Below are 19,761 nucleotides of genomic sequence, written 5' to 3' on the forward strand. Positions count from 1 at the left end.
GAACTTTGAAAGTGAAGTTATTTATGCAGCACCCCCTTAGCTGTTGATCGAGGGGTGTTTGGCTCTCGTGACATTTGGCGAACTGACTTTACGGTGGGACTCTTTGTAAGATATGTCTTATCTCTTCTGTCATTTCATCAGATTTTCATTTTCTGCCTGAACCTGACTGTTTCTTTACACTCTCGGTGGCTAAGAAGTTGTGAACACTTGGAAATTGAAATCTGAAATTTCACACACACACACACACACACACAAACACACACACACACACACACAGACGTTGAAACACACATGACCATGACCACAATGACAGTTATCGATTATTGAGAGCAGATGCCTATTGTGACAGATGTGGGGAGGGGTAAGGAAGGAGGCACGAAGCCTGGAGGAGGTACTGGAATAGTGAGAGGCAGGAGCAGGAAAGATGGATGACTCAGCAGCTGCAGAGCAAGATGAAAGGAGTTTTGAAGGGTTAGAGTGTAGAAGAGATACAGAAAAGCCAGCAACCAAGTGCAGGAATAGTATTTATCAGTGACATGTTTACTCACTCCACCACGTTACATTTTAAATAAAATCTGGTTCCTTGGCAGGGACTCTTTCATAAAATATTCTGACAGTAATGGCCCAGGAGCTGTTTGTGGTGAATGTTGTCGCCAGTGAAAGGCCAAGTCAGTGCCACAGTGCCCGGTGGCACCGAGTCCTTGCCGACTGCATACCACGTCAGCTCTTGTGCCATGACGAGGCTAGGCAACTGACAGAAACCGTGTGGGCTGCGGCTCGAACCCGGGACCCTCGAGGTCTGGCGAGAGTGTTGGGCGACGGCACACGTGGGGCGGCCTCGCCTCACAGAGTCTGATCTATAGCCAGGAATTGTCAGGGCTAGCTGACGGCTCCCGTATCCGGTGATGCCGATTGGCAAGGATGGTACAGTTTGGCCACACTTTTGACCGACAACTTTAGAGACTGCCAATCGAATGTGTGGCGCCGAAGGAACGCTGCTAGCGACAGAGTTGTCTCCGACCGAGTGTGTCGGGCTCCTATCGTGGAGCCGTCTTTGGAAATGTTGCACTGTGGTACACAATGTAGCGACCCAGACACCCACTGATAGCAGAACATTGCACTGCAGGGTGTGGCACTTGCACTGTTGCAGCACATAGGTGCAGGATTACATCGGTGGCTGGCCCACGTAGCCTCTGACTGGTTGTGACCAGTGATCTCTTCAGTGCGGATGTGCAGCAGGCTCAGACTCTTATGGGAATGAGTGAAATGCCATGAGTAATGAAGATAATGGATAAGGCGCATTACATTGACAGTGTGTGAATAAGTTGAGAGTTAGGGTCTGACAGGAGGCGTGCAAGTGTAGCCCACGGTGTTGCGATGACCACTGTGTGTGGATGGAATAGCGATAAGAGCATCTGCATAGTAAGCGGGAGACCCGGGTTCGAATCCTGGTCTGGCACAAATATTCTACTTTCTCCAATGATTTCAATCAGTGCCCACTTGCAGTCAAAGTCTGTAATTTATTTGTGTGTTACTGTTGTGACCTTCGCCTGACAAGTATTGTGTTATACTTCTACAGAACGTTGGTCCTCGATTATGAAATAAACAGAGCATATGTGACCTGTCGTGCTAATCTCTTCCAGGTGTTCCACTTCTCGAGGAAAGTGAACTGGAGGAGGCTGACCTCTCTGGCCCGTGCAAGCGCCGACGCCCGTCACCGGACCCGCCGGGGGTCGCCTGATGCAGGGTTCACGGGGGGCGGTATTCGCCCCCCTTGCCGCCCCTGTGCCCACTCCCCGTTCCGCCGCCACCGCCTCCGCGCAGGCTGCGCAAGTTGTAAGTCTGGCTCCTGGGCACACGGGATAGGCTAGAGTTCCCGGACCCTCGGGGACGGGCTCAGCAGTAGGAAGTGTAATGGCTGCTTGTTGTCACCCAACTTATCTATCTCCACGGCATTCCAAAGCTACAAGACTCCCGAGTTTCGTAATCTAATGCAGTACACAGAAGTGTGCAATATGAAAACCAAATTCTTGTTTATTCGCTTAAAAGAAAAAAACGGGATGGCTCTTGGGAACTGAGAGTAAATTATTGCTTTTCTGTCATCCTTTGTTAGCTCTAATCAAATTCTTGTTTGTTCCTGTTACTATAATTTTTTGTTTACATGTGGTGTGTATTATTCATTCTCCATGACTTTGAGTTGTTAACTGTCAGGAAGATCCTCTTTCAGACTGTGGATCATTTATGTTGATCGGTTATCAGAAATTAATTGTTAAGAATATTTTCTGTCTTTTTAATGTACACTACCTCATTTTGGATCTGGAACAACATACAGTGTTCGAATGAACATTTACAATCTAATAATAGTTGCTACTGTATATAAATACATCCTATGCAGTTTCAGGTCCGTGCATAAAAAAGAAAAACAAATTGAGGATTGATCCTAGTTATTAAAGATCTGAGGAGAAAAAGGAAATAATCAGGAAAGGCATATTTCTATAGTATATAGAAAAATGGACATATAATATGCACTAATCAGAACTGAAAGATCAAAATACTTGAAGCACACTTTTAATGATGTTTCCTGCATTGAGAATCTGTCGTCCAGTTTCCTCTGTTACCACCCTTCAACTGTTCCAGCTATAGCACTGAAGTCTCCAGTGAACCTTGCATAGAGGAAGAAAAGTCTTAGAAAAACAATATATTATTTATACCAACAGGTGTATAATTGTAGGTATATTTTGCCTTGTTTTCTGTCCCTGCATCAGTTACCATATCACACATCTTTTAAAAGCTCATGAGACTGCATCACATCCTATAATGGTGTGACTAACTCCTATTATACCGTCAGAAAACGTTTACAGTGTAATGTAAATCCCTCTCTGCCCTATTAGAAGAGTTTATAACTTTCAATTAAAGTTTAAATCTTGATATTGTCTCTGCAACAAAAACTGTTAGCATTTATATTAGTAACTTTGTCATAGTTAAGTGTTGTGAAAGTATAAAATTATAAAACCTGTGGTAATGTATTAACCAACATTTAAGTCAATTAAGTGAATTTTTGACATTACCTTCATGAGAGCAGCCTTTTTCTTTTTAAAAAACAGAAAAGGCATAAAATTGTTTGTTTATTGCGTTGTTGGATAATAGGACATATACTGGTTTCAGTCACAGTGAGAAATAATGAAGTAAGGATAAACTAACTCTTCTTTAGCTGCTGAGGCATTAATAATTGCGCAAAGGTATGTGTGTCATATTATATGGTAAAATGCAGGATAATGTAAACAAATGTTATGACTTTGTATGCAGTATTCAAAATGCTGATATGTCATTTATCAGATCTGTAGATATTTAGAAGGCTTCTTTATTATGTGGGAGTTATCTTAAATGTTCTGTGCAACATTGTTGGTCAGAAATTACTACATAGTACAATCTCGTAGTGTAAATTTAGTTAGTTACTCAATATGGATGTTGTAGGTCAGTATATGAGCACTTAGGTGACTTGTTATATTTATTGCTGTTAAATCACTCTGTCCATAATGTGCAAAGCGGTCGCACCAGTTTTATATGTGTTTTGCTTAATATAGACATGTATTAGCTCTCATACTACATGGTGTGTAGACATATCGGCAGAAGTCCTCTTAACTAAGAAACAAATATGAGCTCATTTAGAAGCAAGGGCTTTACTGAAATACTCATAAGATAGTGAGTGTCAGAAAGCTTAGTTGCATTACAGTCAGCACTTATGTTTTTATTTGTATATTATATTTGTTCCATTTGTATTTCTTGCAGAGAGCCAGGCAAAATTAAGTTTCACCAGTGTAATCTAGTCGTAGATTAGTTATACTTCAGCTTCAGAATGTAACAGGTCAAACATTACAAATGTTACATCATCATCTGTCTTGTCTATCTGTTCACAGCAGAATATAAAGGTTCAACCATCATCCATTGAGATTATTATATTGGTGTATTAGAAATGCCGGGTATGTTGTGTGTGCATATGTGTGTGTGGGTGTTTGTGCATGTGTGTGTGTGTGTGTGTGGGTGTAAATATGTATAAATTTGTAGCTAGTCCTCTTTTTGAGGTTTCTTATTTTAATATAATTATACTGACAAACTCTTGATGTAAATGTACACATAAGCAATGCATTCTGGAGATTTTTTAATTTATTTTGTTTAAATTGACAGATGTTTCAGCAGGAAAGAGAAAATATTTTAGTGTGTCTGCCTGAATGTATAACTTGATGTTGCCCTTCACTGGCTGCCCATGAGGCCTACTTGATATAGCTGTTGCTCAGAAATTTGCAAACTGTCATTTTGGAAAGGGAAAAAAGAGTTGCAACCTGTAAATATATTTGAAAATTTGAAGGGTTTAGTAGATTTGTAGGTCAGGTCATTGCACATGATAAAACTGCAACAGGAAAGGTGTCTTCACAAGCTGATCTGCATTTTTATAAAAGAATATGAACGAAATAGTAGCATTAAGTTTTTTAGTTTATTTTCCCCCACTTCATACTCTGTACTACTGAAAATATTCACTCATATGTCCCCATTAATGTTTATAAAATGTGTGCCAATAAAAATCGTTATATTGTTAAGGATAATTAGTAACATTCTTGCTTCCATTTTGTGATGATAAAATAATATATGAATGAGTACAAGGATTGGTGTTCAGATAAAAAAAATTATCTAGATAATGTTATTTCTTGCCCATTTGCGATAGAATATGTTCTGTTTATCGTACAGGTGATTTCTGTCAGTAATGGAACATATAAATCTATTTTACATTTTTGAAATGTATTTAATGTTCCTAAGAGATACATTTGTACAGCCATATTAACAGAGATCCATAGTTTTGATAAATGAACTATTGAATATGCATTATTTACACACATTAGCAGATCAGTGGCTTTTATTGCTATAATTTGCTATAAAAATTATATTTGTTAATGCAAGATTTATAAAATAACTGAATGAAACCTGTTTTTGCAACTACATATGTATTTTTTCTTTCTTTTTTTTACTGTTTGCCAGTAATTAAATTTCTCAGTAATTGGTAAGTGTGGAAACAGATGGTGTTAAGACAAATAAGTTTTTTCAAATACGCCAAGTCTTCAAGCCATGCAAACTGACTGATTCTTAAATATTTTTAAGTCCTCTTTGTAAAAAGCAAATGAAGCAAGTATCCTAGGACTAACCGCTGTCTTTATTAACCATTAATAGCTGTTTGGTCTCCTCCCCCAGATTGACCAACTGACCAAACAATCAGTTTTAAGTGATCCCATAGAACACTATATGTTCCTGTTTATCTCTTACTAAAAATGGATACAGTAGTATTTTCATTGCCAATTGTTGATACGATTGCGTTGCTTTAATGTATTAGAAAAGTCAGTTACACAGGGCTTCAGATACTGAGTGGTAATGCTCTAAGTCCTGTCACAAATTCATGTTCCGTTAGTTAAGTAAAGTGTTTCATTGTTCTAAGGTGTGATCTCATTGTGCTACAGTTTTTTCCTTCACAGAAAATCAAAGAAACTTGACGCAAATAAAAATAATATGCTAATGTTACGAAAGTAGTCATCTATATTACCTGAGGTGTAACTGATGATAAAATGAGAGAACTTTTCACAGATTATGCCATCCTTAGAGATTACTTTCTAATATTTATGCTAGTATTTATTTATGTTAGCCTCCACCTGAAAAGTTTTACTTATTTATCACATTTGCTGTTACTAATCAGGTGCAGTAATAAGTACATAAGATTGTAAATTGATATTTAATTTTTATTGTGGTCTTTAAACAAGCGGGACTGCCCTTCCTGCCTTTGTTCAGAAATTATCGTTTGATACGATGTAAGTAAGTAAGTATTGTATGATGCTACCGTTACAGGATACATTCCACATCTCCCTCCTGTGTCAACACACGACGCACTGTCGCACCAACTTTATTTGAACATGTGACAATGTTTCTCCTTTTATTTGTTGACATGGTAATGTGATTCTTCTTTTAAGATAGTATACATTGCATATTTTCAGCTTGCAAACAAGCAATTTCAACTGAGCGAGATTGTGCAGCAGTTAGCACACTGGACTCGCATTCAGGACGACGATGGTTCAAACCTGCGTTTGGCCTTCCTGATTTAGGTTTTCCACAATTTCCCTAAATCGCTTAAAGCAAAAGCTGAGATGGTTCGTTTGAAAGGGCATGGCCGACTTCCTTCCCTAATCCGATGAGACCGATGACCTAGCTGTTTGGTCTCCTCCCCCAGATTGACCAACTGACCAAACAATCAGTTTTAAGTGATCCCATAGAAAAAAGTCCATTGGTGTGAGGGTTGGTGACCTCCATTTGACTGCATTTTTTGATCTAATGTCCAGGAAATTGGTGGTCCGAACAGGACCAGTTAGAGGACATTTTTCTGCACAAACAACTTATCATCTTGTGCACCCCTCCCCCCTCCTTCTTCACCCTCATAAACTTTCACCTGTGTCAGTTTTCACTACCAATTTTGCAGCACATTGTATGCAAGTCTTGCACATGGGCACCTATCTCAGCTTGGCATGCCAAGCAGCCATTACTAATTGTGGAACATCCAGTATTGAAATCCTACGGTTGTGGTGCCTCTGCCCCCCTACGGTTGTGGTGCCTCTGCCCCCCCCCCCCTCCCCCCTCAACTTGGCACTTCAAGCGTTGGTTCGTTTCGCGTGGACCATTCTGTAATTTGGTAGTGCCCCATCTTGCAAGAAGACCCCACTTTCATCTGGGACTGACACAAAGATGTCAATTTTCAGCCTGATGAGATAGACCATCAGACTATGTTTGCTTCAATGAAGAAAACACACAGATCTTGTAGCCTCAAATCCAGTAGCACACTGTGAATTCCTCCTCACCTTGGCTTTTACAGTTAGACATCGAATGTGTGTTGCTATCCATCTGCTACCTTCCAATTTGTGTGTTCACGTAATCACCAACATAAAAAGTTGTCTCATCTGAAGAAAGAATGGAACTGTCAGATTTATTTATTTTCCATTTTGCAATTTCTCTTGGCTGAAGCTTCCTTTGTTTTTTCTCCATTGCTGTATGTTTTGCTCTCCCTGATACTTCTATATGTAATCTATATTAAATTAAAACTTGTCAACTTTCCTCTTTGCTATTAATATTTCATCACCTTTTAAAATCTCTTCTGTTGCTACTCTACTTTCTCCCTGAAAACAAGGTTTCCCCATTCCTCTACAAACTGTTGTGGACCTAAAATCTGGAGATTTTGTGATTAACTCCGTGTGTGTGTCTGGTGCTACTGTACTTGTTGGCAAAAGTATTTATCTATATCAAACTGTAGTTTAAATTAATGGACACTGTCTTTTTTCTTTGTGGCATTTATTGTCTCGAATTTGTACACCCTATGCTAGTTAAGGAAATGCCAGAGCCATCAACTTAATTTGAATATTGCCCAAATAGATTTTAATTAACATTAGGTTATTTTTATATAATTTTTGCTTGTACATCTTTGTCTTTATTGTTTCAAAAGACTGATGTGGCAGCAGTTTGTGTTGTGTGTTCCAACTTGCTGCTTCTCACTTTGGTGAGGAAGGGTACTCATGTTTTCTTGTCTAGCAGACAACAGCTCACTTTCTTTATCTGCACTTGATCAAAATGTGCACACACAAAATAATTATTATAGATATAGAAGGAGTTATTTTTAGTTTGTAAGATTGGTTTATAAATCTTTTCTTGGAGTGACACACTTACAAAATCATCTCGTACATGAGATACAGGATTTGAGTCTTGCATTTACTTGAAAGTTAAATGAGTCTGCATACTCCATATGAAATCTGAAAAATTCATTGTAGAATATAATTGTTGTGAAATCATTACATGATAAGGGCTGAGTCATCACTGTTAAGAAGATACTTACGTTCAAGAGCCCACACAGCATGTTTGCTAAATAATAAAGCTTTTGAAGCAAAAACAGAATTTTGTTTGTGGAAGAGTCTAAAATAGGGTTTCAATGTTAATAACATAATTTATGTCATGGCTTGCATGCTTTATCTATGGTAAAATGTATTTTTAGTGGCATTATATTAATTACAAATGTAAACACTGTTATATAGCACAAATGGACACTATTATTGTAAGAAGTAAGTAAGTGTTGTTTAGTCTATGTTCTCTTAACTCTGAACTGAGCTGTGTTAAGAGATTTGTCTAATACAGATACTGTTTGCTCTGTGTTCTCTTCACCTGTTAAATATGAACCATATTTATAAATCTCTTTGAGAGGTGTATGTTTTAAAAGTCTGTGGAATTATCTGAGTGTTGGTATATGTTAAAAGTTAGTGTTGAATTTTTCTATTGACCTAATAATCTATCATAGTTGAAATGTTAAAAAAAATTGTAAACATAATTGTGACTCGTGTTGATATTGGATATCAGAAACAATAATGCAATGCCATTTTCAATATTTTTGCTTTGATAATTTAAGGCTTGTCTGTAATCAATGAGCTAATTTTTCATGTTGGAATTAATTGATGTTTGCTACTGCACAGATGTGTCAGTGCAGCAAACATTATTTCTAGTAAAAGTATTTTTCCCTTTTACGAAACAATTTTCAAAGCCTGTTGTCTTACTCAAATACAATTTTTATGTGTCTACATACAGGAAGATGTGTATATATTATTGCAAAAATGGGATGTTAATGTAACAAAATTTTTAATCAGGTTCCTGTGGTTACCCAGAAATGTGAAGTACAAGGTTGTGATGGGAATATGATGTTTAGTACTCCTTGTGTGTTTAAGCATATAGGATGGCTAAACATTACTTTGGATATTTTCTATATATTTCATGTGCTAGTCTGACATGACAATGGCAATGGAAAAGATCTGTATTGTGTATGTTCAAATTCAAACTTGCCACCTGGTGTGGTGGAATGAAGGGAACCACCTACAAAATTTTGCAGTTTGACTGTTTTTATCTGATATACTTTTAACAGGAAAATGTATTGTTGTTGGTGTGCTTACATGATAAAGAACTTCATGTTAGCAAAAATAATTTCCCTTCATAGAATCTCTTGGTATATGTAGTATCTGGTTGGTTTTCTTTTGTAGTTACCCATCATTTGTAGACCACTATTTTATGCTCACTGACACAGCCATGTCTTATTTGTTAGCAGTGTACTTGTCTACATTTTTGTGTTACAAACTAAAAGTAAATAAATGTCTTGCTTTTATTTCTGTGAAGTTGTTGGATTTATTGAAACCAAGCTGAGAGAGAGTGATTTATCCCTCAATGAAGAAATACTGCATAAGTGGAAGAATGTCTCCAACAACTATTTTAATCCCCTCTTGTCACATCTCAATACCTTTCCAACCATATGCAAGTGGAAGAACAGTGTGACACAATCATAAATGTGTATGTAATAATGTGTCAATGTAGGGAAAGACAAAGAGTCAGAACGAGCAACAATCCAGTGACCGGCAAACGAATAGCGTGTCAGAGATTTCACTGGACTCACATGCTTCCAGCTTGACTGTTAGTAATGCTGTTGTGAAATCAAAACTTCAGAGAAACTCTAAAACCAACCACTGGGCTGTGACCAACATACTCCAAAGTGTACTTTGTAAAAAAGTTGTCAGTCATCCTCGTCAAGTACTGGAATTGACAGAACAGGGAGGATCAATATTACCACTGTGGGTTGCCTGTGGTAGGTGATGTTAAAAAAGACACCAGTTCATTCAAAGGTCATGAGATCAAAGTTTCTCACAATGACATCCATACAGACATAAATTGAGGTCCTCTGCTATGATTTCTGTCCATATGTTTGGCCTAATCTCAGGAACTACTGTCGGGATTTTGATACGGCTTTCACTACTGTGTAGAATGATTCACAAAGAAGGTTTATCTGTACAATTTGTAAATGCTTTGTCCAAATTGTGTGAAATGCGCTGCTTTGAAAATGATGCCATTGCCATCAAGCAGTAAAGGGCAGAACTCCTTGGAATCGTCTCCTTGAATCCCGTCTCCTTTGCAGGAATTACGGGATCTGTCACTACTCGTCCACATGATGGCGAGTGGTGTGTCAGTGGCCGGCGTAGGCATACAGTATAAGAGTAGACAGAGGTCAGGGAGGACTCTGGGTGTCCCTAAAACCAACAGGTTCAAGGGGCCGTCTTCCACTGAAACTGAGCCACTGGGACTCATTTCACCTGTTGGAAAAGCTACTTTGTCCTGTGTCAAGATGAGGCAAACACAAATTGGTAGGGGTCTATTAGTCAGCAGTTCAAATGTATGATGCATATTGATTATTACCTTTAGGAAAATGGCTGCAACAGAGGTCACACTTAGATCATTCCATAGAGTGGCAGAGAAGAGCAGTCTTATGCAGTGTTTCAACAAAGCTCACAATTTGCAGCATTGGCCCCGAACAGACTATGGCACCTAGTTTTGAGTTGAGTGGAAGGACTGAATCAGAGACTTAGAAAGTTCTGTGACAGGCTAGGCTGCAACTTGCTGGAATTGTGCCACAGGGTTGAGAACTGTGGGGCCCACTAAATGGGTCAGGTGCACACTACACATCGGAGGCTGCTGCTGTGTGTGGGGTTAACACAAAAGGTTTTTAGATTAGGTGGTCCAGATAATGACAACTGGAGGAGAGCAGAAAGTATTAGTGTAAGATCCAAAGGAATGTCCCCCCTCCCCTCCCATCCCCAAACCACAGGTGAGATATTAAAACCGTGATAGTTAACTGTTGACGCAGTTGCAACAAAGTGCCAGTGTTTGAAACACACCTGGAAAGCACTGTACCTCACGCAATAAGAGATAGAGAAAGCTGATTAATACTTGGAGTTCATAGCGGTGATATTTTTGGGGAAAATTTAAGTGTATATTGAAAGGACAGGCTAGTGGGAAATGAAAGTGGTGTATTTGTCGCGAAGCTGCATTCAAGATTGCTTGGGCAAGACTCGGTATTAGTGATGGACATCAACCTCCTGAAGTAACTTTAGGCTAAGCCTCAGTTTGCTTTACGTAGGTTCTCCGATCATACTGTGATCACTGGTAGAGACTTTTACCATCCAGTGATCAAGGGGAAAATTAGTGGTGGGCATGACAAGATGTCTTGTTAAACCTTACTAAATGCCTTCTCTCAAAACTACCTAGAACAGATAGTGTGGAAGCATACTCATGATAGAAATATATTAGATCTGATGCCACCAAAAAGATCTGCTTTCTTTGAGCATGTGCTCTGTGAAACTAGTCTCAGTGATCATGAAGCATCTGTGACAACAATGGTTACCAAATTATGAAGGACAATTAAAACAAGCAGAAAGATTTATATACATTCAACAAACCAGATAAGAGAGCAGTAGACAACAGCGTAATAGGAGATTAAAAAAGCATAGATCTATAGATTAGAGATGTGTGAAGCTTTCAGTGTCTACCATAGCAGAATGTCAAATTATCTTTCACAGAACCCAAAGAAATTCTGGTCATATGTGAAGGCTATTTAGTGGCACCAAAGTTGGCATCCAGTCACTTGTAAATGAGACTAGAACTGAAATTGAGAGTAGGAAAGTAGAAGGAGAAATGCTTAAATTGACTTTAAAATATTTCTTTACAAAGGAAAACCCAGGAACTGCCCCAATTTAATCTTTGTACATTGAAAAGATGAGTGAAATAACTGTTAGTGCCAAGTGAAATAACTGTTAGTAACTGTTAGTGCCAGGTGAAATAACTGTTAGTGTCAGTGGCATTGAGAAACAGTTGAAATCATTAAAACTGAACACAGCTCTAGAGCCCGATGGAATCCGTATAAGATTCTGTTCTAAATTTGCAGCCAAGGTACCTGTCTGTTAACTACAATATATCATAGATCCCTTGGATGGAAAAAAAAATTTAAAAAAACCCATGCGCAGTAGCTGGCGGAAAGCATTGGTCACATCCATTTACAAGGAGGTTGGTAGTAGTGATCCACAAAATTACTGTTAAATATCCTTGACACTGATTTGTTGTAGAATTTTAGGACATATTCCAAGTTCATAAATAAAGAGGTATCTCAAAGAGAACAATCTCCTCCATGCCAACCAACAAGGATTCTGAAAACGATGATCACATGAAACCCAGCTCGCACTTTTGTCACTAAAAGCTTTATATCAAGGCAGTTAGGCAGATGGAGTATTTCTTGATTTCCAAAAAGTATTTGACTTAGTGCCACTTCTATGCATAGTATCAAAAATGCAGTCACATGGGGTATTGGCCAAAATTTGTGATTGGACTGAAGATATTTTGTTAGGGGTGGAAAGTCAACAACTACTTTGGGTGTGCCACAGGGAAGTGTTTTGGGACCTTGTTGTTCACCTTGTATATTAATTACTTTGCAGACAATTTAATAGTAACTCACACTTTTTGCAGATGATACAGTTACCTATAATGAAGGAGCGTCTGACAGAAGCGGCATAAATATTCAGTCAGATGTTGGTAAGATTTCAATGTTGTGCCAATATTTGCTTGCTTCAAAACCTCAGAAAATGGAAAAAATAGTATCCTATTACTATTGTGTCAATGAATCACAGTTGGAATTGGTTAACTCATACAAACACCTGGGTGTAACATTTGTAGGGATATAAAATGGAATGCCATATAAGCTTAGTCATGGCTAAAGCAAGCAGTAGGTTTTGGTTTATTGGTAGAATACTGAAGAAATACAATCAATTTACAAGGGTTATTTCTGACAAATCACTAGTCTGGGCCATCCTAGAACATTGCTTAAGTGTGTGGAACATGTAACAAATAGGGCTAACATGGGATTTCGAATGTATACAGAGAAGGGGAGCACGAATGGTCACATGGTTGTTTGAGCTGTGGCAATGTGTTTGCAGAGGTGCTGAAGAGATTGAACTGGCAGATTCTTGAAGATAAACATAAGCTATCCTGAGAAAGCCTAGTTGCAAAGTGTCAAGAACTGACTTCAGGTGATCACTACAGGAATACTCTACAACCCCCAACGTATTGTTCACATAGGGATTGTGGGGATGAGATTAATTACAGCACGCACGAAGGCATTTGAACAATCATTCTTCCCGCATTCCATACCTGAATGGAATGGAAAAATCATTAATAACTGGTACATTGTGACGTACCCTCTGCCATGTACTTCACAGTGGTTCGCAGAGTATAGATATAGACATAGATTATTCAGACACGTTACAGGCATTATGCCTCGCAGTACCAGTGCGAGCTACTGCTACCAGGAAATTAGTGTGAGCTACTGTTGACTTCCCAAATGACCTGCGATACAGTATGTATCAGATGAACACATTTTTTTGCTTTACAGTTAATGTTTAAGGGGTCTGAAGGGACAGTCAGAAAATGGTGAGAGAACATGTAGCCCGCACCATTACGGTCAAGCAGACTGTGCCACATCGGTGTTGGCATCGGCCGGCCAGCAAGTGGTGGTAGCTTGCGCCAAGAGGGCACTGCAGTCGGGTGGACTGAGTGGTGCACTAGTTCGCAGCTCCCATCGCTACTGTGAGATGTCATTCCAAACACCAATTAAATAGGGAACAGATGACATTCACGCCTTCTGAGAACTTTCATGGTGTGCACTCCTTAAATTGTGTAAGTTACATCAAAGTGGTGATATTCAGTTACCTAATGTTGTTCTCTGAAGTTTAATCATAACTCTAAGCAGTTTCCTTGAAACAAACTTATCGTTACTTGAGACAAAGCATCTGGCCGTAGATATTTAGTGCTACCCATGTGAAGCTGGGACGGTTTGCTCTTCTCCCACGAAACATTCTCAGTTTACTTGTCACTTCAAATCTAGGTAAAATTTCTTTTGGTGAAATACTCAGTTGTCTTTGCACGGAACAACTGACTGTCATGGCTGGTGCTGTAACCATTTATAGTTCACAGGCATTGTGCGTGTAACACATTTGAATAATCTATGTCTATATCTATACTCTGTGAACCACTGTGAAGTGACTGGTCACTAACAAATGAAAACGAAATAATCTTGAAGAATTGTGCGACATTGAACCTACTGTTTCTTCATTTCAGTGTTACTACATCTAGCAAAATAGGTAGGGTCCTGGGATGAACAGCGATAAGACCTACTTTCCAATCACCCGAGAATATAAAGAAGATACAGCAGCATCCTGTTAAGCGCTGTCTCAGTCTGAAGGAGCCTGGAATTTATAAGAAGCCATACAAGTGGAGAAGCAACTACCTCAGGCAGTCTATCCGTATTATTAGTGACTGTTGCACAGAGCACCAAAGGCAGATTAAAAATTGAGATCTTCTGAGACCGGTAGCTCCTGAACACAGTTTCACAAATCAACGTAGAATAAAGTTTGATGAAACTAATATTTTGTCCTATGCTTCTACAAACTTAGACTCTGTTATTGTAGTAACGGTAGAAATTGGAATGTGCAAGAGAAACTTCAATTGAGACAGTGGCTATGAAGTTAACAGTGCACAGAAGTGAGTCAAATCAACGTAGAATAAAGTTTGATGAAACTAATATTTTGTCCTATGCTTCTACAAACTTAGACTCTGTTATTGTAGTAACGGTAGAAATTGGAATGTGCAAGAGAAACTTCAATTGAGACAGTGGCTATGAAGTTAACAGTGCACAGAAGTGAGTCTCGATGCTAAGAAAATGCAAAGAATTGCACTGTATTGTTTACATTCCTACAAGTTCAGACAGGGATGCAGAATCTGACAGTATGATGTAAGCCCATCGATTGCAAGCTGTCTGTTGGCATAAATGGTTACCACAGCAACCATGACACTCAGTTTTTCCTGACAAATACAGTGGAGGAATCCGATGAAAGCGCGAGATTTTATGCGACAAGTAAGCTAAGAATATTTTCTATGATTCGTAGATTAAATTTAATTTCACAACCATTTCAAAGAAGTGTACAATGTGGTTTCTGCCAAGTTGAAAAAAGTACAGTATCAGTTCCTTGATTTGCTTTTGGGTCGGAAAGTTTCACGAAATAAAAGTGAAATTGCTTGCTTTGCAAAGAAAATATTCACCCAGTCAGTGCCATGACTATTGACAAGCAGGTGTAGCTTTCAACTTCAGATTTGCATTTGCAGCAATTCAACCGAGATCTGATAAACTTGATGCATCATTGTTATTGTTGACAAGATCTAGAGTTGTCGTACCCGTGAACCTGAGCCAGTGAGAATAGTGATTTGCTTTGTATAAACCTGCTCTAAAGCATACCCATTGGCCAGAAATGGTACGGCTACAATATCTTGGATGCAAAGGGTGTCTTACTGAAGAATCTTATCATAAAAAGAAAAAAAATAGTGGTCACTCAATACTGGACCACCTCGACAAGAAACTGAAGGAAAAATGGCCTCATTTGGTAAATTCTGTTCACCAAAAAAATATGCTAGCACATTTGCTCAACCTGGCTTCCTGAGATTTCATCTTGTACCCAAACATGAAGAGGTGGGTTGTAGGTAAATAATTCTGCTCAAATGAGGTCATTGTTGAGAAGAAAGTGTATTTTAGAGAACTGACTTTTTTCGGTTAAAATGGATTGGACAGTGATAAAAAGGAGCGTAAGTTGAAAAAAAAAAAAAAAAAAAAAAGGTTTGTTTTTGGGGGGAGGGCGGAATGGCATCTTCATTCCTAATACAAGTACTTAACTGAATGGCCCTTGCACATTGCATTGCAACACAGGTCAGTGGCAAAATGAACTTGGGGGTTTCAGAAAACATTACTGGCAATAGTTTGCTATAAGACCACCTTTGCATGAGTTAACAGACATGAGAGAAATCCTGTTAGAACATCTGTAGGCTGAACTTGTGAAGTAGTTGGAGAGAAATCCTTTTGCTTCCTAATAATTCCCTCTGCCATGCTCATCACAATGATTTGTAGAGTATAAATGTAGCTGTAAGTGTCAAATATAACTTGGCATGCTTGATCTATAATAGATCAGTCTCAGTTCCTTAAAAACTATGAGAATTAGTTGTAATCTTCTGATATTCTAATGTTCACTGTTGTATTACTGCTGGACAGTCATCATTTCAGTAAATATTATAGAATGTTCATGATCAAGGTACCAGCATTCATAAATAAAAATTTTTGGCATTTATTCAAGAAATTAGTTCTTAAGTGGATAATTGTCTCTCACATACTGAAGCAGAATTCTGACATGAGACAGCACAAAAGCCTTCACTAACCATAAACAAATTACAATTCACTGGGTGGTAAAGGCTATTCATAGTCCAAAATGCACTGTGCAATTACATTCAGACCATAGCTTTCAGTAGTGCACTTCCTCTGTGTAGGTTTCTAATTATAACTTACTTTTACTGTGGGTCTCCAATAATTTATAATCAACACTTGTATCTTTTATTTTAGCTTTGGTTTAAAAGGAACAGCTTTGAGTTAATTTACTGTCTGCATTATAGTATCCATAAGTGTTCATTACACATCACAATAACTGTCTGTCTTTCATCGACTCAGAACATGTACTGAACTGTACAATTCAGTATGGAGCGTCTCAGAAAATGTGCTACAACTTCATTGCAGTTATAATTAAAGGGCAGCTACTCACAGGGGTTCAGTGTAGGCTGTTGTTGTTGTTGTTGTTGTTGTTGTGGTAGTCTTCAGTCCAAAGACTGGTTTGATGCAGCTCTCCCCCATGCTACTTTATCCTCTGCAAGCTTCTTCACCTCCAAATAACTACTGTAACATACAGCCTTCTAAATCTGCGTACTGTATTCACCTCTTAGTCTACCTCACTGTATTCATCTCTTGTTCATTTTCATTTTATATTATCATTTCAAGACACTGTTGATTCCGTTCAACTGCTTTCAAAGTCCTTTGCTGTCTCTGACAGAATTACAGTGGCATCAGCAGATCTCAAAGTTATTATTTCTTCTTCCTGAACTTTAATATCTACTCCAAATTTTTCTTTGATTTTCTTTACTCCCTGCTCAATGTACAGATTGAATAACATCAGGAATATGTTACAAGCTTGTCTCACTCCCTTCTCAACCACTGCTTTCCTTACATGCCTTTCGACTCTTATAACTACTGTCTGGTTTCTGTGAGTTATAAATAGCCTTTCACTTCCTCTATTTTATCCCTGCTACTTTCAGAATTTGAATTCCTTCAAAAACAACGAAGTAAATCTCAGGTGAACAGCCTGGTATGAATGTGCATAGGACATAATATTTCGGCAATCGACCACGTTGCCATCATCAGGTGTGCTGATGTACTGACCGGCGGTGGGCCAGTGCCATGTATATATAGGACAATCCCCCTCCCGCTCCTCCCTCAGGCATTTCCTACGAGTCGGTGCAGCCCGTGTCGCGCACGCGGTCCAGGTACAGCGTCTGTTCTCCCACCACCTGGGCGTTGTGTCCACGGTCTTCTCATTCAGGAGGGTCTGCCGGCACCACTCTCATTCTTCCCTCCTCCCCCGAAGTTGGTACACTCTGGGAAATATCCTTTTTCTTCTTAATCTGGGTGATCGCAGGTTCCCACACCTTCCTAAGGATGTAACCGCTGTCACAATTTAGTTGTGGCTCCCTTACTCTGATCTCTATGGCTTCTTTGATGACACAGTCGCAGTATTTGGAAGTCTGTTTTAGGACTTTGGTTTGGTCATAATCCATGCTGTGGAGTTCCGACAGGCAATGCTCAGTGATTGCCGACTTACTGGGCTGTTGCAGTCTAGTGTGCCATTGATGTGCTCGGCATCGGTCCTGAATGATATGAATGGTCTGCCCTCTGTATACACTACCGCATTGGCAAGGTATCTGATAAACCCCTGATTTATGTAGACCAAGGTTGCCCTCGACACTACCAAGAAGGCTCTTGGTTTTGGTTGGAGGACGGAAGATGGTTTTCACTCGGTGTTTACGTAAAATGCGTCCAATTTTTCCGGATAAGGCCCCACAAAACGGAATAATAGCCAAGGCCGCCTCCACCTGAGGTTCATCCTCAGTTTCCGCGAGTGCTGCAGGTGTGGGCTGTAGAGCCTTCTGAATCTGCCCTTCCTTGTAACCATTCCTCTGAAACACAGTATTCAGATGGTCCAATTCTTGTCAGAGACTGTTCCTGTCAGAGATGGTGTGAGCTCTGTGTACAAGAGTTTTGAGCATGCCATTCTTTTGTGCTGGGTGGTGGCAGCTATCCGCATGTAGGTACAAATCGGTGTGTGTCTTCTTTCTATACACGCTGTGGCCCAAAGTGCTGTCAGCTCGTCTTCTAATCAAAACATCTAGGAAAGAGAGCATCCCATCCATTTCGATCTCCATGGTGAACTTAATATTCTCATGTCTGGAGTTGAGATGTGTGAGGAAGTCTGCCAGTTTATCTCTTCCATGTGGCCAGATAACGAAGGTATCATCCACATATCAAAAGAAACAGGTGGGTTTTAGATGTGCTGATTCAAGAGCTTCCTCCTTGAAATGTTCCATGTACATATTTGCAACAATGGGTGAGAGTGGACTCCACATGGCTACTCCATCTGTCTGCTCGTAGTATTCACCATCAAATAAGAAGTAAGTTGATGTCAGAATATGTCTTAAAAGGTTGGTGGGCTCTTCGTCAAATTTCTGGCTGATGAGTTCCAAGGATTCTTGTAACGGAACTTTGGTGAATAGAGATACCACATTGAAGCTCACCAGTATGTCAGATTCCTTAAGCGCAAGGTTGTTGATGCCTCCCAGGAAATCCAAGGAGTTACAGATATGGTGTGTACATCTCCCAACGTAAGGGCTAAGCCGTTGTTTGAGGTGCTTGGCGAGGAGGTACACTGGGGCACCAATATTGCTGACAATGGGACATAATGGAAACGATTCCTTGTGCACGTTCGGCAGTCCATAAAGTCTAGGAGGAACAGCAGCCCTCAGGCGTAGCTTCTTGGTAATCTCGTCAGGGAAGCCAGAATCGCTGAGAAGTGCCAGAGTCTTCCTCTCGACCCTCTTGGTAGGATTGGTGTCAATCTTGCGGTATGCGCTGTCACCAAGTAGGCCCCGCATCTTCTCAGCATAATCCTGTCAGTATAGGAACACTGTTGCGTTGCCCTTGTCTGCAGATAATATTACTATGATTTGATCCCGTAGGAGATGTTCGGTTTCATCAGCTTTGTTTTGGTTAGAGCTCTGCAGGTTTCGTGATGAACTCCTTCAGCAGCTTCAGGTGGAAGTCGAGCAGCTGTTTGTTCCGTGTGCTAATGATGTCAGTAATGGGTACATCTTTAGGAGTCAGAGAGAAATCCAATCCTCTCTTAAGAGCCAAAATAGTGTAGTCAGCAATTGCTGAGCATTGCCTGTCGGAACTCCATAGCATGGATTATGACCAAACCAAAGTCCCGACTCTGACTTCCAAATACTGGGACTGTGTCATCAAAGAAGCCATAGAGATCAGAGTAAGGGAGCCACAACTAAATCGTGACAGTGGTTACATCCTTAGCAAGGCGTGGGAACCCGCAATCACCCAGATTAAGAAGAAAAAGGATATTTCCCAGAGTGGTTTTCCATCTGCGTAGTTTTCATATGTCAGAAGAACTTTTTAGATATGGTATTGTATTAATGCTGAACCGGTTTTCACTGGATGAATTGGTTCCAATATTAGCCATCAGGTGTAAAACTGGTGCTGTGCATGTAAGAAAGATGTATAGAAATGTTTCAATATGGTTTAGGAATGGGATGTGGGCAGAAAAGGTTAAACAAGTGAGATAGGTGTAATGTTGATTTTATTATCAACCGCCACTTACACAGTGTGTTCAGTATGAGCAC

At 39.5% G+C, this 19,761-nt stretch overlaps 1 protein-coding gene across 1 annotated transcript in view; it reads left to right on the top strand.

Annotated features, from left to right (window-relative positions):
* The window catches only part of LOC126424870 (sushi, von Willebrand factor type A, EGF and pentraxin domain-containing protein 1-like), a 123,941-nt gene extending 114,721 nt beyond the window's left edge, over window positions 1-9,220 (top strand). Inside the window, exon 11 of the mRNA XM_050087699.1 lies at window positions 1,644-9,220. Within this exon, the coding sequence (XP_049943656.1) occupies window positions 1,644-1,741 (98 nt within the window). The 3' untranslated portion in view covers window positions 1,742-9,220. The remainder of the gene's footprint in view (window positions 1-1,643) is intronic.
* The last annotated feature ends 10,541 nt before the right edge of the window (window positions 9,221-19,761 follow it).

The sequence above is a fragment of the Schistocerca serialis genome, chromosome 10, assembly GCF_023864345.2.
Source record: "Schistocerca serialis cubense isolate TAMUIC-IGC-003099 chromosome 10, iqSchSeri2.2, whole genome shotgun sequence".
NCBI classification, from domain to species: Eukaryota; Metazoa; Arthropoda; class Insecta; order Orthoptera; family Acrididae; genus Schistocerca; species Schistocerca serialis.